At 47.0% G+C, this 10,492-nt stretch overlaps 1 protein-coding gene across 1 annotated transcript; it reads left to right on the top strand.

Annotated features, from left to right (window-relative positions):
• The first annotated feature begins 1,705 nt into the window (after positions 1 to 1,705).
• Positions 1,706 to 9,001, top strand: LOC116523304 (disks large homolog 4-like). The gene is made up of 6 exons (XM_032238407.1): positions 1,706 to 1,826; positions 4,142 to 4,243; positions 4,421 to 4,593; positions 5,440 to 5,549; positions 6,307 to 6,398; positions 8,895 to 9,001. Exons 1-6 carry the CDS (start codon positions 1,706 to 1,708, stop codon positions 8,999 to 9,001), a joined length of 705 nt encoding a protein of 234 aa, XP_032094298.1.
• Positions 9,002 to 10,492: the final 1,491 nt, after the last annotated feature.

The following is a 10,492-nucleotide window of genomic DNA, read 5'->3' as shown; positions in this document are numbered from 1 at the left end:
GGGGGGTGTTTGTCAAGAGTTGAAGACTGAGAGATAACTTGGAATTAAGGACAAGCAATTAATCTGGGATCCGGCCAAACCCTGTCTGATTACAGGTAGTTCTCGAGTTACGACTATTCATCCAGTGACCGTTCGGAATTACGTTATGAAGTCACACGATTGTGATCTCGGCACGCTTGGGAGCTGGCTCGCATTTACAACTGGTTGCAGGGCCCTAGAGTTATGTGATTGCCGCCAGCGACATTTCCCTCAGGCTTCCCCAGAAGGTCACTGGGGAAGACAGTAGGAAATCTTGCAAGTCACTCATGTTAATTTCCCCAACTGACCCTCTATGCTTGCACTGCCTTGCTTCTTGCACACCCTAACACACCCTCCCTGGGCCTCATCATGCCTCTCTTGCACACGCACGCACCCTCCCGGAGCCGTGCTGCACCTCCCAACTACCCACACACTCTTCCCAAGCTTCACCACGTCCTTACACCCTCACAGACCCTCCCTCAGTCCCACCATACCCTTTTCCGACCTTGCACATCCTTGTTACACCTCCCCCTGCTACTCACACACGCCTGTGTATCAGTCACTTACCTCCCTGCTACCTCCTTGCAAACACCCGGGACTTCCAACTGACTTCCTCCCGACTTCCTGGGAGTGGAGCTGAACGGCCGCTGTGCTTCAGTTTACAACCTCATGTGGGACTGCAAGGATTGCGGTTGCTAAGTGAGGTGGGAATCCTGGTCCCAATGGTCGCCGTAACTCAAGGACTCCCTGTAACACCTGTCATTGTTGGCTTGCTGACTGGGGAATTCTGGGAATTGAAGTTTAGTGTCTGTGGAGCAAGCGCATCTGAGCAGGATCCTATACACCTGCTGGACAGAGCGGTGGGCTTTCTCTCCATCTGGAGGACCTCAGGATGGGACCAAGGGAGACCTTTTGTCCTGGGGAAGAAGCTCCCCACCCAGAATCCCCCTGTTTTAAGGAGGAAAATGCCCCTCCAGCGTCTGCAGACACAGACATGGAGGCCTCTTCACGCATCCGTCCCTTTCTCTTCCTCTCCTCTCTTTCTCTTCCTTATTTTCTCTTCCTTCCTTCCTCCTCCAGGATCGGGGCCCTGGATCAGGCTCTCAAGGTGGGTGTTGGTCTCCGAGGTCCTCATTCCTCCTCCTTTGTCCACTCTGGGAGACCCCCCCCACTCCTTTTCCGTCCGTCTCCTTCCCTGCTTGCAGTCGGTCCGCTATCCCTGTTCCTCCTCCTCTCCTCTTCCTCCTCTCCTCCTCCTCCTCCTCTCCTCCTCCTCCTCCTTTCTTCCCCTCTTCCTCCTCTCCTCCTCTTCCTCCCCCTGCTTCTCCTCTTCCTCCCCCTCCTCTTTTTCTCCTCTTCCTCCCCTCCTCTTCTCCTCCTCCTCCTCCTCCCTCGCCCCCTCCTCCTCTTCCTCCTTCTCTTCCTCTTCCTCCCCCTCCTCCCTCTCTGCCTTATTCTCCTCTCTTCCTCCCCTCCTTCTCTCCTCTTCCCCCTCTTTATCCTCCCCCTCCTCTTCCTCCCCCTCCTCCCCTCTATCCCCTCCTCCTTGTCCTCCTCCTCTCCTCCTCTTCCTCCCCCTCCTCTTCCTCCTCCCCTCCCCCTCTCTTCCTCCCTCTCCTCCTCATCCCTCCCACTCCTCTCCTCTTCTTCTTCTTCCTCCTCCTCCTCCTCCTCTCTTTCTCCTGGCATGAGTTGTTGCAACTGGGGAAAATCTTTGCCAGGAGATCGATTTGACTGTGCTCCCTACATACCCTCCGCAGGTCGAGAAGACGCCGTGTTGAGCTACGAAACTGTCGTGCAAATGGAAGGTGAGTAAAAAAAACCCTCCTTTTTCTGGCTTCCTTCCTTGCTTCCCCCACTAGATAGATAGATAGATAGATGATTAGATAGAGATAGATAGATAGATAGATAGATAGAAGATATAGATATAGATATAGATATAGATATAGATATAGATATAGATATAGATATAGATATAGATATAGATATGAGATAGATAGATAGATAGATAGATAGATAGATAGATAGATAGATAGATAGATAGATAGATAGATAGATGATTAGATAGAGATAGATAGATAGATAGATGATTAGATAGAGATAGATAGATAGATAGATAGATAGATAGATAGATAGATGATTAGATAGAGATAGATAGAAGATATAGATATAGATATAGATATGAGATAGATAGATAGATAGATAGATAGATGATTAGATAGAGATAGATAGATAGATAGATAGATAGATAGATGATTAGATAGAGATAGATAGATAGATAGATAGATAGATAGATGATTAGATAGAGATAGATAGATAGATAGAAGATATAGATATAGATATAGATATGAGATAGATAGATAGATAGATAGATAGATAGATAGATGACTAGATATATAGATAGATAGATAGATATAGATAGATGATTAGATAGAGATAGACAGATATATAGATAGATAGATAGATAGATAGATAGATAGATAGATAGATAGATAGATAGATGATTAGATAGAGATAGATAGATAGATAGATAGATGATTAGATAGAGATAGATAGATAGATAGATAGATAGATAGATAGATGATTAGATAGAGATAGATAGATAGATAGAAGATATAGATATAGATATGAGATAGATAGATAGATAGATAGATAGATAGATAGATAGATAGATAGATAGATAGATGACTAGATATATAGATAGATAGATAGATATAGATAGATGATTAGATAGAGATAGACAGATAGATAGATAGATAGATAGATGATTAGATAGAGATAGATAGATAGATAGATAGATGATTAGATAGAGATAGATAGATAGATAGATAGATAGATAGATAGATAGATAGATAGAAGATATAGATATAGATATAGATATAGATATAGATATAGATATAGATATAGATATAGATATAGATATAGATATAGATATAGATATAGATATAGATATAGATATAGATATAGATATAGATATTGAGATAGATAGATAGATTGATAGATAGATAGATAGATGACTAGATATATAGATAGATAGATAGATAGATATAGATAGATGATTAGATAGAGATAGACAGACAGATAGATAGATAGATAGATAGATAGATAGATAGATGATTAGATAGAGATAGATAGATAGATAGATAGATAGATAGATAGATAGATAGATAGATAGATAGAAGATATAGATATAGATATAGATATTAGATAGATTGATAGATAGATAGATAGATAGATAGATAGATAGATGACTAGATATATAGATAGATAGATAGATAGATAGATAGATAGATAGATAGATAGATAGATAGATATAGATAGATAGATAGATGATTAGATAGAGATAGATAGATAGATAGATAGATAGATAGATAGATAGATAGATAGATGATTAGATAGAGATAGATAGATAGATAGATGACTAGATATATAGATGATCGATGATAGATACAATATATAGAGTAGATAGACAGACAGAAAGACAAATAGATGGATGGATGGATTGAGTTTATTCTGTGCCCACTTTTAAATATAGGTAGTCCTCAACTTGCAACCACAACTGAGCCTAAAATGTATGTGGATAACCCAGATACTCGTTAAGTGAGTTTTGCCCAATTGTCCAACTTTTGCTGGGCACAGTCGTTAAGTGAATCACATGGTTGTTCAATGAACCTGGCTTCCCCACTAGATTTGCTTGTTGGGAAGGTCGCAAAAAGTGATGCCGCAACTGTCATAAATATGAGTCAGTTGCCAAGCACCCAAATTTTCACGACGTTACCATGGGGATATTTATGTAACATTCATACATTTCCATGGCTTTTATGCAACATTCGTACATTTGCACATTTATGAAAATTCGTACATGTTCACGACATTCATACAATATTCGTACATTTGCCTGACATTCCTACAGTATTTGTACATTTGCACAACATTTATGCAACATTTGTACATTTGCACGACATTCCTACCATATCGGTATATAAGTCTAACTGCTATGCTATCTACCTCTGCACACCCTCTGTCTCAGTGGTTTGAGGTCCCTGTTTGGATTTTTGTATCCCGCCCTTTCCAATCACGCAGCCCCTTCCCCTCTTCTTAACGTCTCTACCTTTCGTTTTAGTTCATTATGCCCGTCCGATCATTATCTTGGGGCCCACCAAGGACCGAGTCAACGATGACCTCCTCTCTGAATTTCCAGACAAATTTGGATCTTGCGTCCCACGTGAGTCTGCCACAGAGGGGTCCCCCCTACTCCACTCGTGAGGGATGGGAGGCATTTGGGCCGCTGGGTCTGGGGAAATGGATTTAGTGGGAGGGGGGGTTGCGCAGGGCGTACTCCTGTCAAGAGGGTTCCTCCAACCTGTGCTGGAAGGGAATGACGCAAAATCCGCCCCGGCAGATACCACGCGGCCGAAACGGGAGTACGAAGTGGATGGCCGAGATTACCACTTTGTGGCTTCACGGGAGAAGATGGAGAAGGACATTCAAAGCCACAAATTCATCGAGGCCGGACAGTACAACAGTCACCTTTACGGGACAAGTGTCCAATCCGTACGGGAGGTGGCCGAGCAGGTACATGGCAGGACGGGGAGACGAGCGAGCAGGGTCGTCCGCAGGAAGCGTGGGAAAGAGAGAGGGAGAAAGAAAGAAAGAGGAAGAGAGGGAGAGAAAGAGAAACGGGGAAATGAAGAGAGAAAAAGAGAGAGGGGAAGAGGGGAGCAGAGGGAGGGAAGAAGACAGAAAGAATGAGAGAGGGAGAGAAAGAGACAGGGAGATAGAAAGAGAGAGAAAAAGAGTGAGAGAGACAGAGAGGAAAGGAGAGAGAGAAAGGGAGAGAAAGAGGGAGAGAAAGAGATGGGGCAGAGAGAAGGAGATAGAAAAAGAGTGGGAAGGTGAGAGAGAATGAGGGAGACAAAGAGATGGGAGAGAAGGAGAGAGAGATAAAGAGAGGCGGAGAGATGGAGGGAGAGAGAGAAAGAAAGAAAGAAAGAAAGAGAAAGACGAGGGAGAGAGAAGCAGATAGAAAGCATGAGAAAAAGAGAGTGGGGGAGAGAGATAGAGAATGAGAGAGGGGAAGAGAAAAAGAGAGGGCGGACAGAGAGGGAAGGAGGGAAAGATGGGGAGAGAGAGAGAAGGAAAGAGAAAAAGAGAGGGGGGAGAGAGAAAGAAGGAGAAAGAGGGAGAAAGAAAGAATGAGAAGGAGATTCCAAAATTAAGGGAGGCTTTTTAGGGTCCCCCCCCCAATCGTGTCCCATCATCAGGAGCTCACTTCCCACCTCCCAACTGTTTGAGAGCAGACACAAGCCAAGAGACATCTCCATGTAGACCATCACAAACAAACACATATCTACTCTCTCTGGCGGGTGTGTCTGTGTGTGTTCCTGAGCCCATCGTCCCCTTTCCCCTCCCCTCTCCCAGGGCAAGCACTGCATTTTGGACGTATCCGCCAACGCCGTCCGGAGGCTTCAAGCCGCTCAGCTTCATCCCATCGCCATTTTCATCCGACCCCGCTCCCTCGAGAATGTTTTGTGAGTAGAGGTCCGGGAAGGGGGGGGGGCAGGATCTGCACACGTGTGCTGGTGAATGTTTCGGGGTGGGGGTGGGGGGCTACGAGGAGCCTGCGAGACTGAGCAAGGGGGTTAGGGGGAGAGCCTTGTCCTTCTCCCCCCAATTTTGGGAGAGAGAGAGAGAGAGACGCGGAGGCACAGCGATCCAAACGGCAGGGGATTGCGCTGTGGAACTCCCCTCCACAAGAACGAGGGAAGTCAGCGGGTCGCTCTTGGCTAGGAGACGTTTTCGTAAATGGAGCCTCCATGTTCAGGGCCAGTCAGGGACACACAGGTTAGCTCTCAATTACTTAAAAAACGCCGGTCCTTTCTCCGTTAAGAGAACAGATGGTCTCGAATGACCATCAGCTCCGGGACAGAAACTCGTTTCACTGGAAGTCCTTCTCGCTCAAATCCCCCCCCCCCACTTCTCCGACCTAAAATGGGCTGGACTACCCTTCCCATCACTCCCAATCAGCTCAAAGACTACTTCAACACATCCAGAGCTTCCCTGTTCAGGAATAGTCTATCCCTCTGGGCACTTTCTCTTTTGGCGCTGAGTGTCCGCAGAACCACAGAACGTTAGACCAGGGATCAGGAGGAGGAGGAGGAGGAGGAGCTCCAGTGGGGTTCTCTGCCCATGTGCAGAGAGCCGAGGGTGGAAAGGAACGAGGGAACAAGGCGGCCCGTGAGGCTTTGCGAGGTTCTTCATGTGCCGTATGTCTGTTTGTGACCCCAGAGAAATTAACAAGCGGATAACGGAGGAGCAAGCGCGGAAGGCCTTCGACAGAGCTACCAAGCTGGAGCAGGAGTTTACAGAATGCTTTTCAGGTAAGTTCGAATCCAGAGCTCCCGAGGTGGCAATTCAGCCGGTTTGGACTGGTTCGCGCGGACCGTGTGTGGAAATCGCGGATAAGCTCACCCATCAGCCCCGGCACTCTGCCGTCCTGTTTTGACCTCGGCTTCCCCAAAAAGCAGGAGGCAGATTCCTGGTCCCGACAAAACCCCCTTTTATTAAACGAATGTGAATTCCTCTCCTTCCCCTTCAGCCAAGGCCTGTCAAACAGTCTTTCAAAGGAGTATTTATGACCACCGACCTTATCTGTCTTGGAAAGCTGCCATGTCCATATTTCCCACTGTGCGAGGAAAGACTTGGCACAGAGTCCCTGAGATTCACGGACAGATCTTCACACTCCTGAAACGAATCTAACGACCGAACAAACAGATTGTCTCCTGCAAACTCCACTCCACTCTTTTAGTTCCTCTGGGAGGGGCCATTCACCGTCCACCTGCGACCTTCCTCCCGAGTCAATCCTTGTTCCTTAGCTGCTCCCTTTGCCTGGCCACTCTGTGCATGCGCACACGGGGAACAGGCTCCAGCTGTTCCTCTGCCTCACCGCTGTCTCGCTCCGATGCCGAGCCCTCATCCGAGCCTTCCCCGGTCTTCCAGGACTGGCCCATTTAAACGAGATAAGAGGGATGCAGGTTAGTCCTCGAGTCACTCTGAAATGAGATGGGCAGCAAAAGAATTTAAGTAAATCACGAACAAACAAATAAATAAATAAAGCTTGACGTACGACTAACTGCAATTGTGCCCAACGTGGGGAAGGGGATCGGGCTGCCTCTCAGCCCTGTTGCCTGTCTGCAGCCAATCCACCCCCCCCCCCGCAACGAGGAACAGTTCCCTCCCCCGTTTTGATCTGAGGGAACAGTGAGTAGAGTGGAGGCGAGCTCATAGGAGGTCTGCGAGGTTGTTCGGGAGTGTGACCCGTCAAAACCGCGGTAGACTAAAGCGCGCCCGATCAAAGCGCGTACGTGACGTCATCAGCAGCGCGACGAAAAAAATTAAAAATAAATTAAAATTAAAATAAAATTAAAGCAAGCCAATTCACATAAAGGTAAGGGTTAGGGTTAGGGTTAGGTTAAGGGTTAGCGTTAGGTTTAGCGTTAGGTTAAGGGTTAGGGTTAGGGTTAGGATTAGGTTTAGCGTTAGGTTAAGGGTTAGCATTAGGTTTAGCGTTAGGTTAAGGGTTAGGGTTAGGGTTAGGGTTAGGGTTAGCGTTATGTTAAGGGTTAGGGTTAGGGTTAGGGTTAGGGTTAGGGTTAGGTTAAGGGTTAGGGTTAGGGTTAGGGTTAGGTTAAGGGTTAGGGTTAGGGTTAGGGTTAGGGTTAGGGTTAGGGTTAGGGTTAGCGTTATGTTAAGGGTTAGGGTTGGGTTAAGTTTAGGGTTAGGGTTAGGGTTAGGTTAAGGGTTAGCGTTAGGTTTAGCGTTAGGTTAAGGGTTAGGTTTAGGTTTAGGGTTAGATTTAGGGTTAGGTTTGGGGGGGTTAGGGTAAGGTTTTCGCTTTAATTTTAAATTTACCGCTCACAGCGCAATGTTTTCGTCGCGCTGTGATGACGTCACGTACACGCTTTCGTCGAGCGCGCTTTATTCTACCGTGGTTTTGTGGTGGAACCGTTCGGGAGAAGGTCTCTCCGTGCGGTCGACCACCTCCCCCAGAGTTGGGTGGCTACCGTTTCAGCCCAATTCGGCTGAACCAGTAGTGGTGGCAGCGGGAAGCTGTGCCCGGTCACCCGGACGCTTCTGCGCATGTATAGAAGCGTTGCACGCAAGAACTGGTAGTAAACCTGTTAGCAACCCACCACTGAGTCCTCCCCCAATGCCTAAGGGTTCTGGGACAGCATCCTCCACAGCCCGTGGCCTCTCCAAATATGCCAGCGGGAGATGTGGTAGCATCCCGGTTCCGGTTCCACCACAAAACCGCGGAGGAGAAAATCGCGCTCGACGAAAGCGCGCATTTGACGTCATCACAGCGCGACGAAAACATCGCGCTGTGATCGAAAAATGTAAAAATAAAGCGAAAACCTTACCCTAACCCCCCCAAACCTAACCCTAAACCTAACCCTAAACCTAACCCTAAACCTAACCCTTAACCTAACCCTAAACCTAACCCTAAACGTAACCCTTAACCTAACGCAAAACCTAACGCTAACCCTTAACCTAACGCTAAACGTAACCCTAACGCTCTAAACCTAACCCTAACCCTTAACCTAACCCTAACCCTAAACCTAACCCTTACCTTTATGTGAATCGGCTTGCTTTAATTTTAATTTTATTTCAATTTTTAATTTTTTTCGTCGCGCTGTGATGACGTCAAATGCGCGCTTTCGTCGAGCGCGATTTTGTCCTCCGCGGTTTTGACGGGTCACGCCCGGTTCCAACCCCTTCTCCCACGAACCCGGGATCTGATGGGGCCGCGCGACGCCTTCCGGGAGTCTCCCTCTCGCTCACCCGAAGGCGCCCTGCCTCTCTTCTCTCCCCTCCAGCCATCGTAGAAGGAGAGAGCTTCGAAGAGGTTTACCACAAGATCAAGAGAATCGTCGAGGAACTCTCGGGTCCTTATATCTGGATTCCGGCTCGCGAAAGACTTTAGAGCGACGAACTAAATTTCCCCGCCCCCCCGGGGAAAAGGGATCCCGGATTCCTACCGACCAACCGTCAACTCTGCAAAACGCATCGCCGGAGCTGCCTCTGGAGCAGAGGAGCGCCCCTGCCTCTTGCCCCCCCACCTCTGAACTTTGCCGTTGGTCCTCTTTTGGGGGGGGTTGGGGGGGTGGGCAAACGCCTCGAGATACGCCCTTACTTTTGAGTTTCTTCTTCTCTTCTTTTAAGACTCGGACGGGGAGGGCGGGAAAATGACGGTGTGCTTTTTTATTTCTTTCTTCTTGTCTGACTCGCGTGGCGATTGCTCCCCCCCCCCCGTTTTTTCTTCTTCTTCCCGCAGCGCAACTGAGGGGCTTCTGACCTCCACCCCCCGCCCGGTCCCCAACAGCGCTAGGACTTGCATGCGGTCATTTGGGGGTGTATGGAAAAAAGGGTCCTTAGATTCTGATCCTCTTTTATTTGGCAAGCAGGAAACGGGTGAGGAATCAGGAAGGAAGGAGAGGAGAGGAAGGAAGGAAAGAAGGAGAGAAAGGAAGGAAGGGTTTTTTTAATTATTATTTTTTCCTGCAGCCAGAAGACCCTTTTTGAACTGTTTACGTCTTCTGGATGTGGCCAAGGCTGAGTTCCCAGGGTCTCAAGTGATACAAAACGGAAGGAGAATTTGGCAAGACTTCGAATTCTCGTGGCTTTCGTCCTCCTTAGAGTGAAGGAAGGAGACAATTGGGAGAAAAAGACAAGAGGCGAGAAACAGACCCTCGGCGAAAGGGGTTCAAATCACCCTCCAACATTTTGCTTTTGAACATGTCTTTTTTACACACACACACCAGAAAGGAAGGGAAATTAGCTTTCCTCCTTTCCCTGCGTGATTTCGAGGGAAGAATTCCTTGTTAGTTAAAATGACCTTTCTCAAAACTCGGCAACTTGAAGATGGGCGGGACTTCAATTCCCAGAATTCCCCAGCCAGCTTTGCCTGTTTTTTAATTCTCTTTGTCTCCCAGAAGCAGAGCGGTCGCAGAGGAAGGGATGAAAAGAGAGTAAGCAGAGCCACCTATCCGAAGGAATGCATTAGCCCCAGGGAATTCTGGGAGTCGAAGTCCACCCGTCTTAAAGTTGAGAAATGCTGAATGCAATCGAGAACTGGAGAAGAATCGTCCTTGTACAGAATGGCCAAATGACTTAGGAATTTTATTCATATTTAAATATATATATATATTTGCGAAATAATGATCGCATAAATTTTAAAAGGTTTTTTTTTTCCAGTTGCATTTTCCCCCCCTTTTTTGATGCTTCTTATTTTTGATTTCGAGTCCACCAGGAATCATCTGCAGCTTTAAGAGAGGGCAAAAAAAAAAGGGAAGGGGGTGGCGGAATTTTATTATATATGTGCAGCCTTCTATATTTTTCTTTCCACGGAAGAGAAGGGGGGAAGAGAGAAAGAGATCAACCACCACCACGACAAAAATATTTTTTATTTTCTATG

The sequence above is a fragment of the Thamnophis elegans genome, unplaced genomic scaffold, assembly GCF_009769535.1.
Source record: "Thamnophis elegans isolate rThaEle1 unplaced genomic scaffold, rThaEle1.pri scaffold_161_arrow_ctg1, whole genome shotgun sequence".
NCBI classification, from domain to species: domain Eukaryota; kingdom Metazoa; phylum Chordata; class Lepidosauria; order Squamata; family Colubridae; genus Thamnophis; species Thamnophis elegans.
The sequence above is the reverse complement of the archived record's forward strand: the minus strand, read 5'-3'. Positions and strand labels throughout refer to the sequence as shown.